Source organism: Vicia villosa, linkage group LG6 (assembly GCF_029867415.1).
Source record: "Vicia villosa cultivar HV-30 ecotype Madison, WI linkage group LG6, Vvil1.0, whole genome shotgun sequence".
NCBI classification, from domain to species: Eukaryota; Viridiplantae; Streptophyta; class Magnoliopsida; order Fabales; family Fabaceae; genus Vicia; species Vicia villosa.
The window spans coordinates 24,908,801-24,936,779 of NC_081185.1; the positions used below are offsets into that span (position 1 = coordinate 24,908,801).

General features: G+C 33.6%; 1 protein-coding gene across 1 annotated transcript; it reads left to right on the forward strand.

The window, feature by feature from the left end:
* Positions 1-18,823: 18,823 nt before the first annotated feature.
* LOC131609028 (sulfate transporter 4.1, chloroplastic-like) lies at positions 18,824-27,739 on the forward strand. The gene is made up of 17 exons (XM_058880659.1): positions 18,824-19,278; positions 19,426-19,474; positions 20,516-20,717; positions 21,087-21,255; positions 22,485-22,550; positions 22,641-22,748; positions 23,731-23,838; positions 23,938-24,003; positions 24,436-24,496; positions 24,662-24,789; positions 25,392-25,433; positions 26,081-26,197; positions 26,272-26,323; positions 26,443-26,581; positions 26,657-26,745; positions 26,986-27,062; positions 27,169-27,739. Exons 1-17 carry the CDS (start codon positions 18,967-18,969, stop codon positions 27,505-27,507), a joined length of 2,124 nt encoding a protein of 707 aa, XP_058736642.1. The 5' UTR covers positions 18,824-18,966; the 3' UTR covers positions 27,508-27,739.
* Positions 27,740-27,979: the final 240 nt, after the last annotated feature.

The window sequence follows — 27,979 nt, forward strand, 5'->3', positions numbered from 1 at the left end:
GCATACTGGATCTCCTTTTAATTCTATTGGGCCTTTGTTTCTGCATAACATATTGTTTAAAGGAAATTAAACTTTGGTCCCTTGTAGCATTAGTGGACTCCTAAACCAAATGGAAAATGTTGAAGAATGTACAAACTGGCCTTTATATATTGATATATTGGCATACAAGTTTAAAGACACGAATAAAGGCACAATAGTTGGGGCGCTGGATGGATTACTCCATATTAAAATAGTGCGTGATTTGTTTCTCAAGCATAGAAAAAGAAAGATAAATCCCATCTGCTTGATATTTTTATCGTGCATGTAAAAAGAAGTGTTCATTTATTCACTACAAATATGGCCAAAAGAGGAAGGTGTAACAGCCCGAGCCTTCGGCATTCCCGGCACTGTCACCTCACGATCTTCTGTACCCCCTCACTAGTAGAGTTTTTTCCTTTCGTGGGAATCGAACCATGTACCCTGGGGTTCAAGTACATGTTCAATCCATTCCCACTACCAGTTGAGCTACCCCCCTCACTAGTAGAGTTTTTGCCTTTCGTGAGAATCGAACCCTGTACCCTGGGGTTCAAGTACATGTTAAATTCATTCCCACTAGCCCCTCTCACTAGTAGATTTTTTTGCCTTTCGTGGGAATCGAACCTTGTACCTTGGAGTTCAAGTACATGTTCAATCCATTCCCACTATCAATTTACATAAAAAGGTAAATTCCCACTACCGGTTGAGCTACCCCCCTCACTAGTAGAGTTTTTGCCTTTTGTGGGAATCGAACCTTGTACCCTAGGGTTCAAGTACATGTTCAATCCATTCTCACTACCAATTGAGCTACCCCCTCACTAGTAGAGTTTTTTTCTTTCGTGGGAATCGAACCCTGTGCCATGGGGTTCAAGTACATGTTCAATCCATTCCCACTACCAGTTGAGCTACCCCCTCACTAGTAGAGTTTTGCCTTTCGTGGGAATCGAACCCTGTTCCCTGGGGTTCAAGTACATGTTCAATCCATTCCCACTACCAATTTACGTAAAAAGGTAAATTCCCACTACCAGTTGAGCTACTCCCCCTCACTAGTAGAGTTTTTGCCTTTTTGTGGGAATCGAACCTTATACCCTGGGTTTCAAGTACATGTTCAATCCATTCCCACCACCAATTTACATAAAAATGCGTCTTTTTATGTAACATTTTTATGTAACAGCCCGAGCCTTCGACGTTCCCGGCACTGTCACCTCACGATCTTCTCTACCCCCCTCACTAGTAGAGTTTTTGCCTTTCGTGAGAATCGAACCATGTACCCTGGGGTTCAAGTACATGTTCAATCCATTCCCACTACCAGTTGAGCTAGTAAGAGAGAAAGAAGAAGCAAAAATAAAGAGTGAAGTGGCCTACCCTTATAAATACACATTTGAACTCAATTAGTAATACAAAAAGGATGGAGATCCAACAGTTGATAATTAAGGGATCCGTGAGGTGGTGAATGACCAACGATCGAGTACTACATCATCAAGATTGCATCGTCCAAAGCTCAAATCTATAATGACACATGGTTACCAAAGAATTTAAACACCATCTATATTATAATAGTCATTAAAAAGAATGAGGCTGCGTGAAATAAAAATGTATCTAAATATGTGTGTTTTCGGAGTACTTTTAAGGAATTTATTAGCTTTTTTGTTGGAAAAAACAATGATCATTCCATATTTGAAGCTACACCTCTTAGGGTCTGTTAGGTTCGAGGTAGAGCGAGGGAAGGGAAGGGGAGGTAATATTTATAATGAAATGTGTTTGGTTCAATTTTTAGGAGGGGAGCAAAAACCCTCCAAATGACACTTTTTACATTCCTCAGAATCGGGGAGATTCGGAGGGGAGGGGAGGGAATCCGAGTTTTATTTTAATATATTTACTAAAATATCCTCAGTTTTATTTTATTATTTTAAAATTATTATTTTCTTTTATGTTAGTGCTTTTCTTTTTGCGATTTTTTCTCTATTGCTTCGATCAAGTTATTATAATTATTCTTCTCCTTCAAATTATTTTTTATTTTTTATTTAATAAAAATTATATTTATTGTAATATTTTGTTTTTTACTATAATTTGTTTTATGTATTCAAAAGTTGTTATCAACGCATAATTTATTTTGTGTCGAGAGTTATAATACGAATCAAGATTACTCATTTTTTTAATGTTATGTGGTAAGTTATGGCTTTTTAATCACTCAATTATACAAATATTATTTCCAAAATAATATTTATGAAATTTTCATCTTTAAATATCATCTCACTTATATAAAATTACAAGGATAAAATTGTAAATTATTATTAAAATTCCTCCCCTCCCCTCGTGAACCAAACATATTTTTAAACGAAATCCCTCTCTTCCCCTCCCCTCCCCTCGTTTGAACCAAACAAATATATAATTACAAAAAATCCCTCCTCTCCCTCTCCTTCTCTTCCCTCTATTAAAATCCCTCCTCTCACCTCCTCCTCATTTGAACCAAACAGACCTTTAGAAATAAGAAGTTGTGGAAAATTTTAGGAATTATCAATTTCTAGAAAAAGCTTAATTATATACAATTTGATTTAGAAGACGATGGTTTAAGAATTTATAAGAAATGGTTTGGGTCTTGATCAATAGATGGATTTTGACTAAATTAAAGAAGCCCTAAGAACCCACTTATTCGTGCCACCAAACCCATTAAGATATACATTAATTCTGTATGTGAGTCAATTGATTGTATGCTAGCCCAAGATGTTGATGAAGATTTGAAATGGCAATGTATTATCTTAGCTTAATTTGAATGATGTTAAAACTAGAGACACCGATGCGTAGAAAATTTATTTTATTTTTATTTTATGTTTGTACCGAAATCAAATAATATTTGTTACCTATAGAATTTTTTTATATTGTGTAGAATTGATATTGTTAGATACTTACTCAATAAGTTTGTGTTACAACTTACAAGGTCGGATAATGAAATTAGTCATTAGACTCCATTATTTTTCATTGAAGTATCTTTCTCTTTACAGTGGCAATGGTCATTTTGGAAAACTTATTAGCACAACATCCTTGTGTAGAAATTCAATATCTATTATTTGAACTAAACCTTGTTGTCACAATTAAATAATTGGTTTTTATGTTCGACAAATATAGAATCTAGAAGAAAATTATGTTGAACAGATGACTCCAAACATAAAAGGGGATGAATTGTATAAGTTGAGAAACAATGACCTATTATAAAATATTAATTTATAAAAATGTTTATATTTATTTTATAATTTAAACAAGGAATAAATAGTGGAATAATAGAAATACAAAAAAAAATTGGAGAGATGGAGAGATGAAAATGCAGCTGAAAGAAATAAGAACTGAAATGTAGAGAGATAAGAGAAGAGAGAAATGCACCATTGATATATACACATTCCGTATAACCTCTTAGCCTACTCATATCCCTAAGAATTTCTTCTTGATATTTTCCATTATATGAGATGTGAGATTTTCACAAATTATGCTCGCAAACCTTCTTACAATTAATCATAAGATTTTACACAGGTTAATCTCTAAACCAAACGAGAGATTTTACACCAAGATAATCTCATAATCAAATAGGGCTTTTACATCAATCTAATCTCATGAACCAAACAAAATTTTTATAGCTAAACTTAATAACCGAACAAGGGATTTTAATGGACCGAGTTCACGAATCAAACAAAGATTCTACCTGACTAATCTCAAGAACTAAACATATATTTTAACTAGTTTAATTTAAAAACCAAACACTGGTATCTTTTTAAGATATTTTAAATTGTGTGTGTGCGTGTGAAAGTTTCCTTGGTAGTTTAAGAGTTTCTCTTATATCTTTACAATACACTTATCCTTTAGACACGGTCAAAGTGAGCTTTTTCACTTCCTCTCTTTCATAATCTTTGAAGTTTCAAGATATCTTGCTTAATTCATCATTGTTTCAACACTTTATCGAGTACTTAACTTCTTCTATTTGATGAGGCTTGATATAACTTTTTTGATAGGCATCATCATTTCTTGATCAGAGATCATCCCTGACTTCACTAAATATCATTTGGCCTTAGTTATTGTCCTTATGGAGAATAATTTTGATGTCTTGATCTCACACATGCATCTTATAGAACATCTTGATTAAAGCCTCTTATTGACAAATGAAGACTTCACATCATAAAGTTGTCATCACCAAAACCATGGTGAACAGCTGAGGGTTACAAATAGATGTACCTACAAGCACATAGATCCATATTCTAGAGTTTCTGTTATCATAACTAATCCATAAAGGAGAGTTTGAAACTTTGAGTGATACCTAGATCCTAAGTTTTTAAATAATCAAATTGAATACGATACTATAATTTTATAACTTAAGATAATGATAGGTGTGGTCAAATATTATGATAATTTACAAGCCATGGGTGATTCTAAATTAGTAGCCCGATTGATTATTGAGAATGTCAATGTTTGAACCAAAATCTCCGATGAAATGAATAAAAATATATGTCAATGTTTGAACCCAAATCTTCAATGAAATGGATAATAAACGATTATAAATTTTTATGGATGCTATAGTTTTACATTCACCTTGTGGGGAGAATGAGGAAGCTAGTGTCTTAGTTCAAAAAATCTGTGGGTATATGAAAATACGACATGAGCTCCATTGAAGTATTCTATGAAAGAATATGTGAAAGTGATTGATGTTTATATTATAGTATGTGTGTTGGGCCTAACTCATTCTTGCAAAATTGGCTTGTAAGATGAAACTGTCACTTTTATGTAACCCTTTCTAAGCTCTATCTCTTACTAATATGAGACTTTGGGATTTTACCATTACACCTTCTCACACTCAATACTATTGCATTTGGTGTGTGGATATTAACAATGAGCGGCCCATAGTTCGATTGATAGGCTTTGATACAATATTAGAGTATGTGAGTTAGGTTTAACTGTATGTAAGTTGATCTAACTCATCCTTACAAACTAACTAGTAAAGTGAGCGGTGTCACTCCATATAAATTATTTTTCAAGCTATATCTCTTACAAATGTGGGACTTTGGAATTTTATCTATAGTTTAATAAATTTTATCTATAGATGCATTAGCTATTTAAAAAAATTTTAAAAATATTTGTATACTTTCTCTTATCTTTTTATAAAAGAGAAAATTTATTTTTTTAAGATTTAATGAGTCAATAATTTGGTCTGTATATTAGTTCAGATACATTGATTATTCAATGAATATAACAAATAGATTTTCTCTTATAAATAAGACTAAAAAAGTAACACCATAAATATCACTTTTTATATTTAATTTAATGACAAAAATTGTATCACTTAAAAGCATATAAATTATAGAGAATTTCTTTACCCACCTCTCAACCTTCTAGATCACCTCTAGTGAAAAACCATATATACCCCTGACTTCAGAAATGCATTTCCGAAAAGCAAGAAAATGGTGTTTTGGGAGATGCATCTCCGAAAGCGCATTTTTTTTCAAAATTTGTCTTATTTCGGAAATGCATTTCCGAAAACACCATTTCGGAAGTGCATTTCCGAAATACTGCGAGTTTTGCAGATTTAGCAAAACAGCCCCCTTCCCTAATTCATTTACCCTAATCAACTTCAAACTCAACCCCAAAAGAGATTTTTTGCAAACCACTTCCAAGGCTACATCAAAGGCTACAATCACCTTGCTATACTACATTCAAAAGCCTCCAATCACCTTCAATCGGTAAGTTTTTCGATTTTTAGATCTATAATTCAAATCTCTATTAGGGTGTTTAGAAATTGCAAAAATTATATTGGGGTAGGTTGGTACTGCTATTTAGGTTGTTTAGTATGATTAAATGTAGTTTTGAAGTTTGTTTTTGGGGTCTGCCATGGAAGTTGCAGAAAACTTCTTCGCATGGGTGTTTCGGAAGTTCATTTCCGAAAACACCTCCATTCCCAGTTTCGGAAATGAACTTCCGAAGTGGTCCAGAATTTCATTTTTTTGTTTTTTCAATTGTTTCGCATTCTTATTGAATTCAATTGTTTTCAGGAACGTGGCAGACAACCCAGCACGCATCACACAAGGTAGAGAGACTCAGACTGCGTCGGCTAGACGCGAGCGAGCGGCGCAGCTGCCGTCGACGCAGGGACGGGGGCAGGGCCGGGGACGTGTGCGAGTTCCCGTGCAGATGGACGAGGGTACCTCTGCATCTGGATCGAGGAGTCGTCTGGATTGGGTATCTTCTTCCCGCCAGCGAGAGGAGGAGGTGGAGGAGGAGGCAATGACATACCACGAGGCGGAGGAGGTACCGAATGTTGACCCTCCACACGGAGAGGAGGAGGAGCAGGAGGAGGGTTACCCGGGAGGGCCCAGTGACACTACCTTGCTGATTACCTACCACGAGCACGTCGCTCGGCGTATCTGGGAGGGAGAGGTATTTTTTATAATTTGCACGACTATATTATTTAACCGTTTATAATTTAACCGTTTATAATTTAACCGTTTATAACTTAGCCGTTTATTCAATATTTTCTTAACGGTCTAATTAACATACTTTTTTATTTGTTTTTGTTGTAAAAGGAGAGAGAGACTTTTAAAATGGTGAACCACTCCCTGAAGGTTTTCAGTCTGTTTAAACCGAATGCTGAGTGGTTTAACAATGCGGTGAGAGCTTCAGGGATTAGTGGGTTGTGCATGACGGGGTATACCACCATCAGCCACCGCATGCAGGGTGCCTTTGTGGAGAGGTGGCACAAGGAGACGTCTTCTTTCCACTTACCGGTTGGGGAGATGACGATCACCTTGCATGATGTGCAGTGTCTTCTCCACTTGCCGATCAGGGGGATGCTGTTGGACCACTCCCGGATCCAGAGGATCGAAGCCAGTGAGTGGATGACGCTCTTTTTGGGTATGGAGCCCGAAGTTGCTGACTTTGAGTGCATGACAACAAATGGGCCTCATATCCGGTTCACCACACTGAGCGCGTATTTCGAGCACCACCTGGTGGCGGCGGCCGAATCTGAGGAGGCGGATAATGCCCTATTTGCGGAGTATCATCGTGCCTGCGCTATCCGGTGCTGGTACATGTTTGTGGTAGGCACTGCACTCTTTGTGGACAAGATTGCAAGGTACGTCGACGTGACCTACCTCCGCTATTTCATGAACTTGACTACCGTTCACCAGTGGAACTGAGGGTCAGCTGTTCTGGCATACCTATACCAGAAACTGAATGAGGCCTCCAACTGGAGTACCAGGCAATTGATCGGATCCTGCACACTACTTACGGTACGTTTCATTTTAATTGTTTCACATTTATTTATGGTTCGTATTTATTTTTAGCTGATTATCGTGTTTGTGTTTCAGAGCTGGATCATCTCCTACTTCCCCCGCATCCACGGCTTCCGCGTTGATTCTGCGTACGAGGACGCCATGCCTAGGGCCGCCCGATACGTTCTCAAGAGGGGGAACAATGCAGTGGGACCATACCGTGGGTACCTCGACCGCACGATGCACGATGACGTCTGTTGGAGGCCATTCAGCGACTACACTGATGTTGTCCCCTTTGACGGCATATCGTTATATTCTGGATGGTTGGCATGCGGGACCAACACCATGGTGCGGTATCTCCCTGAGCGGTGCATGCGGCAGTTTGGATATGTGCAGATGATACCCAGGTCACCTTTTGAGGCTGCTCCCGACACAGTGACCCGAGTGCAGCTCACTGACATATTTGAGGATTGGGAGCGTCATGTGGTCCCGGAGGAGTATCGTCGCATTTGGGTCACCCAGGACTGGCACAGTGTGGAGGGCTATGTAACATGGTTCTATCGGGTGTCACATCCTCGATGAGACCCGACGCTTCCGGCGCTCCTAGGCCAGCACACAAGGAGATCCTGGAGAACCAGCAGGCCGAGGATGACCACGTCATTGATCTCCTGCCGATCTGCCAGCGGATAGAGATGCTTGGGCGGGACGCGTTGGATCGAGGTATCGTTGATCAGGACGGTCCAGAGGCAGTCGCCGTTATGGAGAGGATCGTCACTGATGCGGGCCGTACGGCGGCATACAGGCGGCAGAGGAGGTCCCAGGGAGAGAAGGTTAGGCATACCCAGTAGGGGTCCGGGTTTATTTTTTTTGTATCGGATTATATATTTTGCACATTATGACTCGGTCTGTATATATTATTTGAATTTTATTTATTATATTTGTATTTTACGTTGATATGTCGTTTGTTTTGTTCGGTTTTTCTGTTTTGTATATATTATTCGTTTTGTATATCTTTCGTACGGGACAATTAGAAAAACCATAAAAAAATAAATACTTCTGCATAATTCGGAAATGAACTTCCGAATTACACTGAAATCTGAAAAAAAGGTGTTTTCGGAAATGCATCTCCGAAAACACCCCCATGAGGTGTTTTCGGAAGTGCACTTCCGAAGTTTGAGAAAAATTTTTAAAAAAAGAATACTTCGGAAATGCATTTCTGAAGCAGGGGTAAAGTGGGGTTTTCGCTGGGGGTGATCCCCATAGGGAGGTGGGTAAAGAAAAAACCAAATTATATATCTCATATTCAAACTTGCATACCCACCTAATTATCTTCTATTGATCTGGCACAATAAAAAACTATCTATTTTCTTTACTATCAACAAAAGATAATTTGAGGTATATTTAGATTATGTATAGATCTAATACATCTATTATCCAATAAATTTACTAATTATTTTTTGCTTATATTAAAAAAATAGAGAAAGTACTTACTAACGAGGTGCCAAACATAAATAATTATTAATTTAAATTGCATCAAACATCAAAATTATATTTTAATTGTAATCTAATTCAATTGATTAGTTACAAAATGATTATAGTGGACATTTTTGTATGGTAAATCGAGTAAAAAATAAGAGAGAGAGAGAGAGAGAGAGAGAGAGAGAGAGAGAGAGAGAGAGAGAGAGAGAGAGAGAGAGAGAAGAGAAGGAAGATGAAGAGAAAACAAGAAGCCGATGAAGGAAATGGAAGAATCACCATCATCACCATAATCTTCATCTTAATTTATCATCATCTTCTTGATTAAGGTGGGTTATTAGCTAGTTTTATCTTTGGGGAAAATTACATGAAAATTGGTGTTCAGGGTTTATGTAAAGTATTGTTATGCCTTATGTTGTTGTAAAACTATAATGTTATGATTGTGTTGATGTTGAAAGTTATGTTGTGTTGTTGTTTCTTGATGTTATGGCATGTGATCATATGAATTTGTGTTGTCATAGTTGGGAATTCACGAGGTTAAGAAATAATGAAGACGTAGTTATGGATATGTCCTTATAACATGTTAAATTCATGGTTTGAAGTACTTGACCATGTTAGTATATGGTTTGGAATGGTTTAGGATGAGTAAATATTGATAACTATGTGTTTAGAAGTGGAATTTTTGAAGAAAATACAAGGTACAATCGATTGTATAGCAGAAACACCCAGGAACAATCGATTGTCATCATTAATCTATGAAGAAATATAGAAATTTCCAGGTGACAATTGATTGTTACCCGACTACAATTTATTGTCATGTGGCTCCGGGTAAAAAATTTGGGGCAGAATGTTCAAAACAATCGATTATTTTCTAATCTATTGCTTCCATTTGTATTCACCATAAAATGAGTTTCGTAGCTCCATTTGAGGCGTGGTTAGATGCGTTGGAAATATAGTTTGATGCTTGTATACCAAATATAACTTGTTTGATGATTATAAGCTATCATGGATGCTCTATAACTTATAACATGATATGTATTCGTTGAATTAACAATAATTGATCGAATTCCATGATAATGAATACGATTAAACCTAGGATCATAGTTAGATAAGATTATTGGTAAAGATAAACTTTGGTTATGATAATAAATAAGGTTTTAGGTACCCCAGTGTGTACGCATGAGCGAGTTATGAGGGTGCCCGAATGACATGGATGGTGAATGATAATCTAAATGTGATCCTAATTGGATTTGTATGGAAAAATATTATGATATTATGATTGACGAGAATAATCATGTGGTGATTGATGAGTAAAATTACGCAGAGATTGATGAGTACGATCATGTAGTGATTGTTGAGAATAATCATGTTTTCAAGAATAACCCTTATTCATGGTTGTCTTGAGTTCAAGACTTATGAAGATTAGTAACCGACAAAGACGAATCATTGAGACGAATTATTGTAACTCCGTAAAGTGTATTCCACACACTTGAGGTCTGGACTCCATTGATAATATCTAGTGGATAATGAAATCTATATAGTGGATGTATGGTATCCATTGACCATATCTGGTGGAAAGGGATTTGGTGCATTCCATATTGTGGATATCTGGTATCCATTGACCATGTCTGATAGGGAGTGTAACCAATGCAGTGGAGGTCGGGTGTCCATTAACCATATCTGATAGATAGTGTGATCTATGTAGTGGAGGTATGAATTCGATTGACAATATTTGATGGATGGTGAAATCTATACAGTGAATGTCTAGTATCTATTGACCATATCTAGTAAATAGCATAGTTTGTGCAATAAAGGTATGGTACCCATCAACCATAACTGATAGAAGAATTAGTAGATCCTTGTGACCGATTTTGGGCTAATCACCTTTGAGTTTCATATCAAGTGTAGTCGTGAGTATGAAATACATGCATGTTGAGAAGCTAACAGAGCTTCGTTATTTTCTTTGTTTATCTAACACGTGAAGGAGGTACTAGTAGTGACCTATTAAGTTATATGGATACAAGTTCATATATTTCCATACGAAGCAGAAATCCCATTGATACCTAAGTTGCCATTCTACGGTGCGAATGACTTGAGTTAAGGTATTGTATAGTAACCCTTTAGAGCCGAGTGGACCCACTCATAATATAGAAGGACCCACTGAGATTATTATCTCACCCCATTATATTGTTAAATTTCAAGTAATTCAAAACAGGTCAAGGGAAAAAAACAAAGTTGCTTGAAGATGTCTGTAGATTTTACGATGTTACAAGTAGTTTATGTTGTTTATATGTATATCTAAGTATTTTGATTAGGCACTTTTATATGTCATGTACCATATAATGTACTTAAAATATCTTGGACATGTATATAAATGATGATGTTAGGCACTTATGTTGTATTAGTATCAATTAACAGTGTGTATGATATTATTCTAGATTTATATTACATGGGGTGTTACATGAAAACACAACATGAGGTCTATTGAAGTATTTTATAAAAGAATATGTGCAACTGGCTGATGTTTATACTAGAGTATGTGGGTTAAGCCTAACTCATTCATACAAAACTGAATTGTAAGCATGGGCGAATCCATATTGAGGCATAGTGTGGTTGTAGCCACACCAAAAAAAGTATGCAGAGAATAGTAAATGATTGAAGTTGCTGACTGTAGAGAGTACAGTCACCATCTTGAATAAGAGGAAGCTCTCCAAAAGGTTGCAGTCTGAGGAAATTAGGTTGTTTGTGCTATCACTTGACTTGAAAATACCGGTATAACCATCTTCAAAATAAACTTCATTTTCAACGAGACACATTAACACCCTTTTCGGAGAACCATGGTTAGACTGTAGACTTTTACCACCATTTTTTCTAGCTAAGAAGTTTCAAGAGTTTAACTTGTTTGTGAATTTGTGTGTGTCAAAGTTAGTTGTTTGTGAGTTTGTAGAAGTTATAATGGAGGGAGGTAAGTGGGGGAAAAGGAAAGTTCCAAGAATGACATTGTCAGTCCCTGGGATTCTTTCAAGTGGCAAATAAATTTTGGCGGTAGAAAATACTAGTATTTACCGACTCTTTCATTAATAAGAAATAAGAAAAGAAAATAATTTTTCATTTAAATAATTTCATTTTCTCCCTAAAATAAATACTTTATTATCTCCACTAAATTTTAGATAAATTCTTAGCTACTCAATAGTTTATTAGAGTATATATGCATATTTATGGAGTTCCTAAAAGTACATAAAAAGTAATATGTAAAAAACTTCGAGTGTTACACAACTATTATAATTTTTAAACTTGAATATATATATATATATATATATATATATATATATATATATATATATATATATATATATATATATATATATATATATGTATATATATATATATATATATATATATATATATATATATATATATATATATATATATATATATATATATATATATATATATATATGTATATGAGTCGAAATTTGTAGGAAAATATAAGTGCAACCTATTTGATAAGATTTATAAGTTTTTAAAGTTGACTTTAGTCTTGCTGAACGCAATTACAAGTCTGGGACACATTTTTCCAGTTACGAAGTTTGTGAAAAGTCACATATGTAACAAAATAAGTGATAAGTGATTAAAAGAACAAATTTAACTTTTATGAAAATATATCTTTTTGAAACGTTAAGAACGATGTTATTTTAACTCATATTTAAGAAATAGACGATTTTCACTTTAGATGTATTTCATGAAATAATATTATATATTATTTTTATTATAATTTAGTTTATAATTTCTTTTATGTTTAGCCCCACCAATATATAATGTCTGGATCCGTCCGTGATTGTAAGATGAGTGGTGTCACTTTATATAAACCCTTTACGATTTATCTTTTACCAATATGAGATTTTGATATTTTACTATTACACCTCCTCATACCTAATACTACTAGATTTCATGTGTGGATATTAACAGTGGGCAATCCATGCATGGGCGTCTTTAAGGGTGTGCAAGACGGATTACCGCACAAGTCCTCAAATTTATAACAATTAACCTTTGGTTAAATAGGGCCTCATAAAATGTTTATAATGGTTAAACTGTGGTTAGAAAGGGCCTCTATTTGTTTCTCCATGTTTAAACTACGACTAATCTACAAAGGGCCCCTGAAAAAATTGAGACAACTCTGAATCCATGGTAAGGTCGATTAACTCTGATACCATATTAAAGTATGTGGGCTGGGTATAACTGTATGTGGATTAGATCTAACCCATCTTAACAAAATAGATTTGTAAAGTGAGTGGTGTCCCTCCATATAAACCTTTGTCGAAGCTTTATATCTTAGCAACGTGAGACTTTGGAATTTTATAAATAGTTTAATAAATTGTAAAAGTCTATTGTACTTCTTTCGATTTCAAATATAAATCAATACTATTTTTTTTTATATTGTTTAAATAATTAATGTATTTAATCTCAAATATGAACAAGATACATCAACTATTTAATAAACGAAAAAGTTAACATGTGCTCTAAGGGCGCAGATTAATAAATTATTTATAAAAATATTTTCTTGAAACACGTACATTTAATGTGTCAAAATTTTAAATATAACTTTATTTCATTAAATTAAATAAATAAATTTACCGGTCTTATAAAATAAGAAAAAATTTACTTTTTACATTCATTGTATAATCAATATGTGAACTAATATATAAATTAAATTTATTAATCAAATTAAAAAAATCTCTTTTAAAAAAGACTAGAGAGAGTAAATTTTTATGTTTTTGAATTGACATCACAAATATTTATCTCGGATATCCATCCAACTATATATTGAATTGACATAACAAAATATTTTATTTATATTTTTTTTATTTATATTTTATTATGAACATTTTCTTATATAACTCACACCTGTGATGAAAGAGGTGGAGACAATTTGAATATTAATGATCATCAATGTGGATGTTTATCGGTAGTGTGATATAAAAACATCTTAAAAACACGATAGTGTCATACTTTAATTGCTTATAATTGCTTATATATACGTACATCTTCTTTTTTTTTTGAAAAGGCAAAATTAATAATTTAACACTATCGTATACTAACTTTCCACCCCATAATGAACTAAGTTAGTGCGAGGGTGAGATAACCACGTATTAAGCCATATTCCACAGACATATTCAATTTATAAATTTTTTATTTTTTATTTAATAAAAGATAAACAAAATACTTACACAAATGATTATAAATTTAAATTGCATCATCAACCATCAAAATTATATTATCTTTTCTCTGGTATTATTTATAGTAAATATTGTTTTTTAAAATTTATTTAATAAATAATACTACTATATTTAAATTATTTATATATCTGATCCTTTTTTATTTTAATAAATTTAAAAAATATTATTTTTACTAGCATTCAGACGGGCACTCTCGTGCCCGTCTGTCTGCTTTTTTTAATGCGCACAGCGGGAAAAAATAATTATGCATATATTTTTATGAGAATTTTATTATACACGACATTATTAAAAATAGAGTTATAACACACAATCCTATGTAACATTCAATTTAAATTTTTCTCTCTCTCTAATGTGTCCAGTTTGCTTTATTTTAATTTTTTACGGACTTTTGTGGGCATGGATTTTTTTACATAATTTTATACTATTTTTAGGCATAAATTTTAATTTTTTGTGGGGCAGACAAGATTTTAGACTTGCACTCTCAAATATACCCGTTCCATTCCGTCATGTTTTTTCGCGGACTTTTACGAACCGATCTAAATAACGGACATTCTCGTTTGCCACCTCTACATTTTTGTATTTAAGATTAAAAAAAAATTCGAAATCATATAATTTCTCCAAAACTATTAAATATGTACGTCAGCTAGCACAACTCAAAACATTTTTTTATCCCACCTATGACCCAAAAAAAAAACATTTTAAATCCGCAGCCGGTGTGATTGGATTCTCTCACACACCATCTTGTCTTGTGTTTTTATATTGTATCTATCCAAAATGGCATCCAGGTTCACGCAGTCCCCAGATTCAACACCTTTCCATTTCCATGATAAAAACATATATTGCCGTTTTTATTAGTAAGACAACAAGACATGATGACACCCTAATCAAGTCTTTGAATATTTAATTAATACAATATAAAAATGAATCCATTAAAATAATTCATCATTCCTAGTCAAAATATTACAAATTTTCAAGATGTTGTAAAGTTTAACAAGGAACTGTATTTTTCTAATCATGCTAAATGTATTGCATTATTCTTAGGAAAGGAAGTTATCAGCTAGCTTGTTTTTATTTTGTTGTAAGGATTGTTTTTATTATGTTATTGCAAATTTTTTGTTTTTAGGAAACTTCATAATAACGTGTTCTCAACAACTAAAATTTGCCTAAAAAAACAATTACTACTCTGTTGGTCAGTTCTCTAATAAAAATTGCTGGTGTTAAAAATAAAATAAAATTGTTATATATATATATATATATATATATATATATATATATATATATATATATATATATATATATATATATATAATATTAATTTTTTAGTACTTACTCTAAGAATAGGTTGTTTTTATTTAGTCAAAATATAGATGATTAATTAAGTAAAAATATTAATTTAACTATTAAATTAGATTCAAATTAAAAGCTATGATTTAAAGTAAGTTAAAAATATTTACTCTTGAAATAAGTTGAACCTCACTCTTAATTTTTTATTAATATATATTTTTACATTACATATATAAGACCTCATGATGTATTTTATGTATATAAAAAAGTTGAGATCGTGGATATTTTATGTGAGCTTTTATGAGCCGTTTGCAAGGCCTATGGAAAAGTCCAATCGCAGGCACTAAAGAGAAAGATGCATAAAAGAAAACAGTGGATCTTTGTTCATGTGGAGGACATACGATCACACCTCTACCACATCTCTCACCAGCATCTTGTGCCTTAAGGTTTGAGTTAGTTACATTTCAACTAACATTCTAACAAAATGCCTGAATGTTCTATTAAACATAGGTTTGGAGGCAATAATATTTGTGCAGATTGGATTATTAACATTATTTGCTACGACAAAAGGATACAAGGCTTCAATTACTCTTTAAAGAAGCCATAGAGTTGCTCATAAACTTAGGCATGAGGTATCTTTATGCATATTAGGGTTGAAATTCCTAGTTCACTCCTAGTCCACACAAACAATTTAAGATAACATATCAATTTAGATTACACGAAGGAGAAGACCTTACTCGCCTTACATCTCCGAGACAAGATAATGAAAACTCGTAAAAACATTTTTCCAAGGAAATGATGCCCATTCGAAGAGATTCTTCCACATCGATGATATCTTGTTCTTCAAGGCAACAACGATCAACGAAGTACTCTGATAGGGCAAGCGTTTTAGCCTATGATGTTACCTTTTTAAGGACGTCTTTTAGCCCATCTCACTCATTAACTAGTTGTTTCACTATCTCCTACCGTTTGGACAGAGATTCCTTGGCCATAACGAGTTTGGCCTTTAGTCCGCCCACGACTATGGTGTGGTTCTCGCAAAGGATTTGCTCAATCAGCAGGTCACTAAACATATGACTTTCCACCATGTCAGACAACTTCTTAGGCGCCATCTGACGGATGGCCTGATAGCCTCCAGGAAAATCTTCATAGAAAGGAAAGCAAGTGACAATAAACTTTATTGTATCCAAAGTTGGACCAGTTCACATCGAGGAATGTTAGGGTGGGTCAAATCGAATTGGCGAGTTATTTAGAGTTTCGCCCTATCTATCCTCTTCCAGGACCACACTAGGATTGTCCTTTAGGGACAAGGAAGAACTCATGCCTTGCTTCAAGGTCTTGGAGAGGCAAGTCTCGACGAGGGCGTTGTCTTTGACATACCCATTGTTTCCTTTTGGGATAAAATCGCCTTTGTGATTCCTTGGACTGTTATTTCATTGCTCTTGACACCCAACCTTCTTCTTAGCCAAGCGAGATTTCCTTTAGCTACTGGGATGGACGATATTTTTCTACAAAAAGGAATAAAGAAAGTTATAAGTAACAAGGCGAGTAAACAATCATAACAAACTGAGGATTGCTATAGTTTAAGAATTACACTAATATTTATCTATCTCACAACTTTTTCATGATCTAATTCAATTATGGTACGAGAGCTCACAAACTTACATTCATCTAGAAATTGAACAACCTCCTTCTCTCTAGGGGAAAGGTAGTCTAAGATAAAACCAATAATCAACAGTTACAAAAGATTCCCCATGTCTCTAACACGTGTAAGGAACCCGTACCGATTTGAATTCTCAAAACGATCCCATCATTAATTGCATTTAATGTTGCACATGCATTTACCTAAAATACTTGAGGACTCAACTTAATTGACGTTTGAAAACTCACCTCAAGTGACCCTTGAGGGACTTGCCCTACACTTTGCTTGAGGGACTCGCCCCATGATCTACTTGAGGGACTTGCCCCAAAGACGACATTAATTGTCATACGGAGGTAGCAGAAACTTGAAAATTGAAGGCAATCAAACTAAATCACTTCATTATTTAAAGCCCATGTACTTGATGGACTATGTACCAGTATAATTGTTTTAGGCCCTATAATGAGATAAGTTTATCAAGCCTAAAAGAAAATATCCTAGAGAAAGCAATATGAAACCTCGTTGAGGGTGGGTGAATACCTGTGCTGTCTAAAATCTGGTTTTTAGTCGCCAAATGGTCGCAACACACCTTATAAACACATGAGGAGTGACACATCCTTAGACACGAACGATATATAAAAAATTATTCAAAGAGAAAAACCATATTCTCTTGGATAATAAGGGAAATAATGATTTTTCACGTCACACACTCTTAAGAGAAAAGTACGATGACCACTTCTTATATCCTAAGACTCATACCCAAAAGATTTATGCAAATACCTCAACCATAGAGTCGAAGAAGAGAAATTTCTATAAATATCACATTTAAATGAAAAAGAAAATCGTTAGAATCCAAATAAAATAGAGTAATTCTAAGTGAAAATGAACCATAAATAACCACATTTTAGTGAAAGATGAAAAAACCACATACATTCTTTTTTAGGAAGGAGGTCGTTAGATCTATCACTTTCTTTTTAACTTAATCATACATTATTTAAATCAATTTAAATATTATTAGATTATTCATTTTTCATATTTAAAATAGTTAATTTATAAATATCAACAATTTATAAAATATATTAAAAAATATTGTAACTAGAAGTTAAACCATTTAACTAACCGATTAATCTTTTAAGGGATTACATAGGTGAATAAAAAATAATTTAAAACTATTTAATTAATTTTAATAATTTAAATGCTAAACTAATATAAAAAGAAAATTTATACAATATAATTGTTAGTGCAAATAAGTTTTATATGCTTATTTTTTTAGTAGAGGTTTATAAAGTTAATTTATAGACCTTACTATAATAATGTTGATCTTATTTTCTCTTATAATATTATTTTATGTTATTCATAAAAATCATTTAAACATATTTATTACGTTAAAATAATAAAAAAATATAAAAAATTGACGTTTTTCAATAACAAAAAAAATTAATATATTAAATAGCAAAAATAAGGAGTAACATACACGATACAACTAAAATATAAGATGTGTTTAGGAAACAAACAAATAAAATCGTCTAAAAAGAAAAGTCGAAAAAAACAAAAAAAAAACTAAGTTAACACTAACTCAAAAACGAAAAACATCACACTAATCGATCGTTAACAAATCTTTATAGCGTGTCTCAAGCCTTTATCTTAATTATATTTACTTTGTTTTCAAAAAAAAATTAACCCGATCTAAACATATGCCACAACACATCTATAAATTTTTTTAATGTATTTAATACAAATTGCATACTAAATACATTACAATTTTAAAATTTATATTTTTAAGAGTTAATAGCTGTGAATATATTTTTATATTTGTATATTTTTAAATTTTATATTTATTGAGTTTTAAGAGTTCCTGGTTTCCCACGTTTCTTCTTTCTTTTTAAAGAAATTTATTCTTTTTTAAACCACAGAATATAAAATTTATTTTCACGGGTCCACATTCTGTTATATCTTTCAACCTCGTTCCTCCTCAAATCTCCACCATCGCATTCACTTCACATTTTCTCACCCACCACGCGCCATCACTCGCCCACGCGCTGATCAAACCAATGCGCCTGCGGTGCGCATGGAGATAACATCCTTCGCATCGCACAGTTACTCCGACCTCCCCTCCGCCGCCATGCCGTCCAACGCCTCCGGTTCATCTCGTCCTATCAGAGTCATCCCTATGCAACACCCGAACGCTGCGTCTTCCTCTTCGCTTCCTCCGAATGTCGCGTTTTCACAGTGGACTTCAAAGCTCCGGCGAATGACGTGGCTCGAATGGTTAGAGTTTTTTCTCCCGTGTTCCCGATGGATTCGCATCTACAAATGGCGCGAGTATTTTCAGGTGGATCTTATGGCTGGTATCACCGTCGGAGTTATGCTCGTTCCTCAGGTAACGGTTTTGCTCCGTTTAGTTGCTTTGAAAATGAAAACAGTAGAAAATGTTTCCATTTCCATTTCCGTTTCTCTTTCTTTTTTTTTCTTTGAATAGTTTATTCAGTTTAATCTTATACTAATCAAGTTATTTTTGTTCATTCAGTCGATGTCATATGCAAAATTGGCCGGACTTCAACCAATATATGGACTCTGTAAGATTGCTTAACTACTAAGCTGTTGATGAAGTTTTCCGATTAAGCACAAACTCCTTCCACTCACCATTATAAGCAAATTTTCAGGTTCATCCAATCATTGATGCACCTGGTCTATATATAGACCAGATACATCGATTATTCAATGAATTAAAAAATAATTTTAATCACTGACATACCTGGTCTATATATAGACTAGAAACATGGATTATTCATTGAATTTAAAAATATCTATATTTTTGCTTATAATGATGACCAAAGGAGTATAATCAAAATTCATTTAGAAGTAGATATGATTAAAGTTAAATGTTTTTTATGATGCTGTTAAACATGATTACAGTGCAATATAAATCTTTACACGGACTATGTATATGAATTAAGTACGCGAGTTTAGTTTTGATATACTTTCAATAAATTACAATCAAATATTTGTTACTCTAGAAGTAAATACGATTATAGGCAAAGGTTGGTCTTCCGATTATGATTGATCGATGATTTGGATATTATTGACACCAACGGTGTATATGAATTAAATTCATAATATAATAGTTTTAATTTTCCTAATTTTCTAGTAATTTTTGTGATACAAGCAGATTTACTAACTGTTGTCCTGAAAATTTTGAAGAGTGAAGTTTGTTGTGTAAAGTTTCTTCAGGGGTTAGTGATTCAGTTTGTTTTAAACAATTGAGTAAGTAGGAAAAGTTTGCTTGAAGGGGTTTGTGTGTTAGATTTAACGAAAGTCTTTGATGGTTTTTTTTCATTTTTAGATTTGCATCTTACAAAGTAGTATTTGCCAAACCAGCTAAATTAGCATGTCTTGGAGTTTTATGTTTATGAATATCATCTGTCACTGAACTAATCAACAGTGTAGCTTATGCCATGTTGATGTCTATGAAATTCTAGCTTTTTGCTCTCATTAGTTGTCTGTTTTTATTGTTTTTTTAACACTTCATGTTGTTGAATTCTGTGTCATTAATCTTTATGTATCATGAAATTTGAAGTAATATTTGGTAATTAATTTTTTTCCTCTTTGCAAGGAAGACTCTGGGTTTGTGCCTATATTTATGTACGCCATATTTGGGTCTTCTCGCCAGCTTGCAGTTGGTCCGGTAGCATTGGTTTCTCTTTTGGTCTCTAATGTTCTTGGTAGCGTAGCTGATACGTCCAGTGAATTATACACAGAGTTGGCAATTTTATTGGCACTTATGGTTGGGGTACTGGAGTGCGTAATGGGACTATTGAGGTATTTTTTTCTCTCTTTCATATAGGGCTGCAGAAACAGAGTTTTCTTTGGGCTTTATCTCCTAGGACATCTTCTATAATAACTAAATATTAAATTGTACTTTTAAGTGATCATGCATCTAAACATGTACAAATGATCAAATGATTATTTTGATATGCCATTGCCAATAACATTGCTGCAGTATAGCCATTATAATTATAATGGCTTAAATTACAAACATACTACTTTATTTTAATGCCAAGAGGAGGGGTTGAACTTTTTTTATCAGTTACATGGTTTTGACAACTTACTAGTCAGCATCAAGCCTGAGTTTTCTCATGAAAGTGCTTTTATGCATAACCTATAAGTACCTGTCTTTGGTTTTTACAGGCTTGGGTGGCTGATCCGTTTCATTAGCCATTCTGTAATATCTGGTTTTACAAGTGCTTCAGCTATTGTGATTGGTTTATCTCAAGTAAAATACTTTTTGGGGTATGATATAGACAGAAGTAGCAAGATTATACCGTTGGTTAAAAGTATAATAGCTGGAGCTGATAAGGTATGCAATAAATTTTGAAAATGAATTCCATTAAAGTTTCTTCTACTAGGTAGGTTTGATGAAATCAGGATAAAGTTTGATGAAATACAAAGCTTGGTTTTGTAGGGTGGACTATTGGTGGAAATGGATTTTTTGTGTTTTTAATATTTATTTCATTAATTTAATTGATGGACAATTTTTCCATACGATAACACAGGGTATTAGATACAGAACAGAACACGACTCTTATTAGAATAGGGCACAAGGTTAAAAGAAAGTGATGCCTGTAAGTTCTACTAAAAAGAGTGAAACCAAAGAGAAAAGAACAGGATATCCTGTTCATGCATCTAACCCCTTGTTAGGGATAACTTATAAACTGCACCCATGTAGTGAATGCTACCTGCCAAATTGGGATTTTGGGTTTGATGGCTTCTTGGTTCAATTTATGTAAGGAATGACAAGAGCTTTTTAGGAACAGATGTTTAATTTTTCAGAGTGAATTAAGTCTCAGAAGTTCAGAAAAGCAAATGAAAGAGAATACTTTTGGGAAGAAAACTAACTTCACATGTATGATTCCTTCAGCATCATACTCAGAAGTCAGAATTGAACAAGAAATTTGAATAAATGCATAAGTAACATTTAAATAGACCTCATTTAACTCATCCTAAGAGGATTATTAGGATTTAGTTTTGCTTCCCGTTAAACCCATGCAGGAAACATGAAAACCAAAATAGTGGCTAGTAATACCAAAGTAATAGTATAAACTAAACTAAATTGATATGTAGGGACCAATGATTTTCAAGGATTTTTAAATAGGTTCCTAGTTTGCTTTATTAACTTAGGTCTTTTTAGAAAGTGAGGGAATTCGCTACTGATAACCTTGAATTTGCATATTATATACATAGTAGTTAAATGAACTGGTATTTATGGCTAAAATTGTAGCTTTGAGCAGTTCTTCAGATGCCAGTTATCCTTTTCTAGTAGACATTTAGGAAATCATTATTTTTAATGTACTTTATCACACTGCTTGATCATAAGTTAAAGTTCAAATTATTTCAATTTAACAAGTTAAAGTTCCCTCTAAAGTTTGTAATACATTATTTTGAAGTTCTGCCTGCAATGATCTTTTACTTAATGCTTTTAAATCATCATTCATGTTCAGTTGTCTATCTTTTCTTTTTTCTGAAGTTGTTCTGGTGCCATACCCATCAAACCCCTTAGTTTAACAGAAGAGTTTTTTCCTTTTGTAGTTTTCATGGCCCCCTTTTGTAATGGGATCAGTTATGCTGGCAATACTTCTTGTCATGAAACATCTGGTATGAATCTATCAATCTATCTCTGATGTTTGGTTAAATACTTATATTACTTATGAATATCCTGCTCATTGTATGATGTTATATATCCAGGGAAAATCGAGGAAATACTTGCGATTCTTGAGGGCTTCAGGTCCTCTTACAGCAGTGGTTCTGGGAACGCTTTTTGTAAAAATATTTCACCCACCATCAATTTCTTTGGTAAGAATCAAATGGATCTTGGTGAAGCTACAAAACTAGATTTAAAAGTTAGACAATAAAATTAGAATCTTATGTTCTTATACCCCTCTATAATTGCTGCGCATAAAATTGCTAAAATATATATTCTAAAATTTCTGATAATTTTCTTCTCGGAAAAACAGTAATAACTTACGTGGTTGATCCTACTGACTTAATTAACTACTCTTGGTTATGACTTTAACCCAAATACACATTGTTCATGTTGGTTTGCATTTTGTTTAAAGAATTGGATATTGGATAATGTATTATATTCAGATTCAAAAACAGAAATATACTAGTTCCTATTTTTCCGAGTTGGTTCCAATTAAAACCTAATTGAACTAATACTTTCAAAAAATATGAATGCTTCTAGTTTTCTTTTGGCATGTATTCAGTTGACAGTGACATTGAAAATGACTTTGAAGCCATAATGATAGTGCATATACTATAGAAATCATGAAACTATCTCCCAGATGTGATTATAGTTTTGTGCACTGAACCAGTAAAATTCGTATCAAATTTTGTTTCGTACATTTTCTTTTTAATTGATTTTTTAGAGCTTCTTATCTTTATGTTTTCTTGAAGAAGCCAGCTTTATTGAAGATTATTCTAAATGTTCATTTAACCTGTCAAAATATTATAAAAACTACTGTTTTAATTCATTGACTAACCCTAAATTTGTTGTGGCCCATTCATTTTCTCTGCTCACCTCCCTAAATTGACTGTCCTAACTAAGAAATCCAGGCTTTGTTGTCTGGTGTGGTCATTCAGTTTTTGATATTTTTAAGTACTACTAGATGTGAAAATTGCTTTAATCTTCTCTGAGTTACTCCGTATTTTGTTGGCATGGATGTTCTTTTGTGAATGACTACTATGACTAATTTGGGACAGTGATTCACCAACATTTTAATGAAGCTGATATCAATTAAATTAACTTGATAAAGGTAATTGTTTTTTAAATTAGGTGGGAGAGATACCGCAGGGCCTCCCCAAATTTTCTGTTCCGAGAGCTTTCGAGTATGCACAGTCCTTAATTCCAACTGCTTTTCTTATAACTGGTGTGGCTATACTGGTAAGATTTCTGTTTTCTCATCATGAATTTTCCTTTAGTTTAATTGAAGTTATAAATTGGTAACTTTGTTCTCAAGTTCACTAAATTTTCAATTTACAGGAATCTGTAGGAATTGCAAAGGCATTAGCTGCAAAGAATGGGTATGAGCTGGATTCAAATCAAGAGGTATATTTCTTTCCAAAATATATTTACATGTACAACTCCCTGATTGTCTCTGTTTTACATAAGTATATCCGTTCAAGTTATGCATCCTCAAAATTTAAGCAATACTGCTCCAACCTACAAGTGGATATGTAAGGGATACCTACCTAGCAGTATTGTCAAACTTCTTCCCCGAAATGGCAGATAAAGTGCCAAGCCTCCATAGGCCGAATCGGCATATAGATGTAGTAGATTTTTGTCTGGCCGCTATAATTCGCCATCTGCCACTGATATATCTGTTCCCTTGGTTTATTCAAGAATCTAATTGGTAGCTAGTTTGCTTTTCTAAAAAATGGCTTTTGTATTGCTGTAGTTAGTTATAGGAAATAAGACAGGTTTCTGTTTTGTTGATAAAAATAATTCTCTGTAACTATTCTTCTGAATGATTTTGAACAGTTGTTCGGTCTTGGTGTTTCCAATGTTCTTGGTTCATTCTTTTCAGCATACCCCACCACAGGTCAGACTTCTATTTGACTTTGAAACTTACAGTAGGTAGTCAATATTTTGTAGTTGGCCACTTGGCTTTTGGTACCATAGCATCATCATATTTCCATATTATGTTTTACCTGAGATGAATATAAATTTTGAATTGATTTTTTCCCCTTTTAAATGAGTTATGCAGGATCCTTTTCAAGATCAGCTGTTAATCATGAAAGTGGTGCTAAATCAGGAGTATCAGGAATAGTTTCGGGGATCTTAATTACATGTGCACTTTTGTTTCTAACGCCACTATTTGAGAGCATACCTCAGGTTTGCTTCAAGTTTTTATAGGTCATTTATGTCATGTTTGAAAGTGTTTTTTTTCCGATGTGATCCGAGTCAGACTATTTTTTTTTTTTTAAATTGGAGATTAATTCGATCATTCACTGTTTAATATAATCATTGATTTAAGGACCAAATTGATTTAAGGACCAAATTGTTAGAGAAAGGGCAACCTGGTTGGTTGTATGGAGCTCCTGTCATAATGGCTCAAACAAGGGAAGGGCCAGAGTTATTTTGGATCTTTTGTAGAGAGCCTTACCTTGTATTTTCCAAAGCCTAGTTCCATGGCTCAAACCCGCGACCTCCGGTCACATGGAAGCAAATCTAAACTTTGTGCCAAGGCATCCTTTAATTTAAGAACCTAATTGATGCCCAAAATCTTTTAGAGAATCATCTTAATATGACCCTACACATCTATTGAGTAGTTTGTTTTTTTACCCAATGACATTCAATAGGACATACATTAAGGCTAGCAAAATTATTGAGCTGTTTTCCAATTTCTTTTCATTAAATTCTAAATTTGTATTACTTTATTTCTACTTTGTTACACCGACATAATACTAATTTTGAATTTTATGTTTGCAATCCAGTCTGCTCTTGCTGCCATCGTGATCTCTGCTGTGATTGGTCTGGTAAGCATTGCTCTTTGTGCCGAGTGATTAATTTCATGTCAAACATTGATGAGTGTGTGTAATATATATATATGTGGTGGCAAGTGGAAAATTCACAGCTACAAAGACCGCCCTTTTGCACCTATGGGGTTGGCTACATTAATCAATAATCAAATGACGTCCTTACGTCATATCATAAATATCGATAATGATACAACATAAATATGAATCTTAATTTTTTGACTCCGTCGTTATTCAGACTGTTGCGAGATTTTATTCAACATTAGTAACATACAATGGTACAATAATCTAGTTTGTTTTCATTGTGAAATCAGTTACCAAACAAAATTCTAATCGATACTGATAACATACATTAATCTAGTTTAGTTTCTATGCGAAACTTCACAAATATGTTTATTTAGTTTATAGTATTATTCCATTTTATAAAGCATGTGTTTCGTTAATAAATATCTAGCTTGTGTAGAATATTTTGTTGCCTATCTCATTTGTTTTTATAATTTGCTTATTCACAATCAAAATGACGTATTTTAGAAAACTTGAGTTAGCTTCCATATCTTGTATGTCTAAACTCACTGATCACGTTTGCTCTTGATCAGTTTTACAACATCTAAGCATTTATTTTAACTGTTAAACATAATTTTTTTCAGGTAGATTATGATGAAGCCATTTTTTTGTGGCGTGTAGATAAAAAAGATTTTCTTCTTTGGACCATTACTAGCACTATGACATTGTTCCTTGGTATTGAGATTGGCGTACTTGTTGGGGTGAGTATACGGGGAACTTTGTTTTGTTAATAAGTAATTGTGACATGATTCTCATAAGGGTTTTGAAATTGTAGGTTGGAGTGTCACTTGCTTTTGTCATTCATGAGTCGGCAAATCCTCACATTGGTAAGTTTAGTTGGTAAATTGAGGATATAATGTGTTTGTTCAAGTGCATGAAGATAGATAGATACACATGGTGTAAAATATGTTGGTTTCTTAATACGATTGTTTGTGGTGTGCTGCAGCTGTTTTGGGTCGTTTGCCAGGGACAACGGTTTATAGAAATGTTAAACAGTATCCTGAAGCATATACATACAATGGAATTGTAATTGTTCGTATTGATGCTCCTATCTATTTTGCAAATATCAGTTACATAAAGGACAGGTAACAATAAATGAGTTGTAATTGACATATATCTGATCAAGATTATTGCTTAATTGATTTAGTGTTCTATATCAGGTTGCGGGAATATGAAGTTGTTGTTGACAGCGCTACAAGACGTGGACCCGAGGTAGAAAGAATCAGTTTTGTGATTCTAGAGATGGCGCGTAAGTGCTGCTTAACCTGTGCACAAAGAATCATAAACTGCATTTTCATATTTAAGCTAACATATTTCTGAGCATTGTGGGATTTTATATCTTGATTTTTTTTATTTCTTTTATTCTCTCTTTAGTTTTATGGTTGTTCATGCTTTCTTTTATACTATATCTTCTCATAAACTCAATTATTAAAGATGATGATGAAAATTGAGCCTCTTTTGTTCTATGATGTGGTTATGGTGGATGCAGCTGTGACCTACGTAGACTCTAGTGCTGTTCAGGCTTTGAAAGACTTGTATCAAGAGTACAAATTACGGGACATTCAGGTATAGCGAGATTTTTGACTTTTAACGATTGTTTAACTAGAGAAATCATCAGACAAGTCCTTTATTGTTCTTCCCACCAACACACTTTATCTTTTACACTTTGCAGATTGCAATATCCAATCCAAACCCAGATATTCTGCTTACTTTGTCTAAGTCCGGTCTGGTGGAGTTGATAGGCAAAGAATGGTACTTCGTGAGAGTACACGATGCTGTTCAAGTTTGCTTGCAGCATGTTCAAAACTTGAAACCAGGATATGAAAGTTCACAATCATCACGCTCTTCTTCATCAGAAGACAAACCAAGCATGTTCTCACAATTGTTTAAACAGAGAGATAGTCGTACAACTACCGACTTAGAGTCTGGTAATGGAAGACCTCCACTTGCCCCGATCAGAGATTCCCAATCGGAGCCATTGTTGCCAAAAGAACTGCCAAAAGAACGTTGAAGTTCACTTTGTATTGTAAAGATATGTTTTTTTCTAGTTTGGAAAAACCAACTCTATATTATAAAGAGAAAAAAGAACTATTGTAAAAATATGTAGTTAGTCATTCTTTCAAGGTGAAATGAAAGGTAATCAAGCGAGTGTTAAACAATTATGATCTGTAATATTTGATTGGCAAGTTGTTGTAAATTGTAAAATATACTGAATGAAATTCTATGAAAGAATTTTTAGTGTATATACTCTGCTCTGGTATCTTAAAATCTTTATGTTTTTGGCACTTAGAGGGTTAAATGATGCACCCTAATTTCCATAATACTCACCTCCAGCACACCCTGGCTTCATGCCATTGATTTGTGGTTCATAAGAGTAGTAATTTGTCTAATATATCAAATTGCATTTGAAATGGTCTGCTAACAAGTTACATCAAAACTTTGTTAGAAGATATTAGATTCGTTAATCACTTTAGCTATGTATA

What these genes read in the sequence shown, in the direction of transcription:
- LOC131609028 (XM_058880659.1), top strand. Translation starts at nt 18,967, where the DNA reads ATGGAGATAACATCCTTCGCATCGCACAGTTACTCCGACCTCCCCTCC. An exon ending in TGCGTAATGGGACTATTGAG is followed by an intron (nt 20,718 to 21,086) that starts GTATTTTTTTCT and finishes TGGTTTTTACAG; the next exon opens with GCTTGGGTGGCTGATCCGTT. An exon ending in AGATTGGCGTACTTGTTGGG is followed by an intron (nt 26,198 to 26,271) that starts GTGAGTATACGG and finishes TTGAAATTGTAG; the next exon opens with GTTGGAGTGTCACTTGCTTT.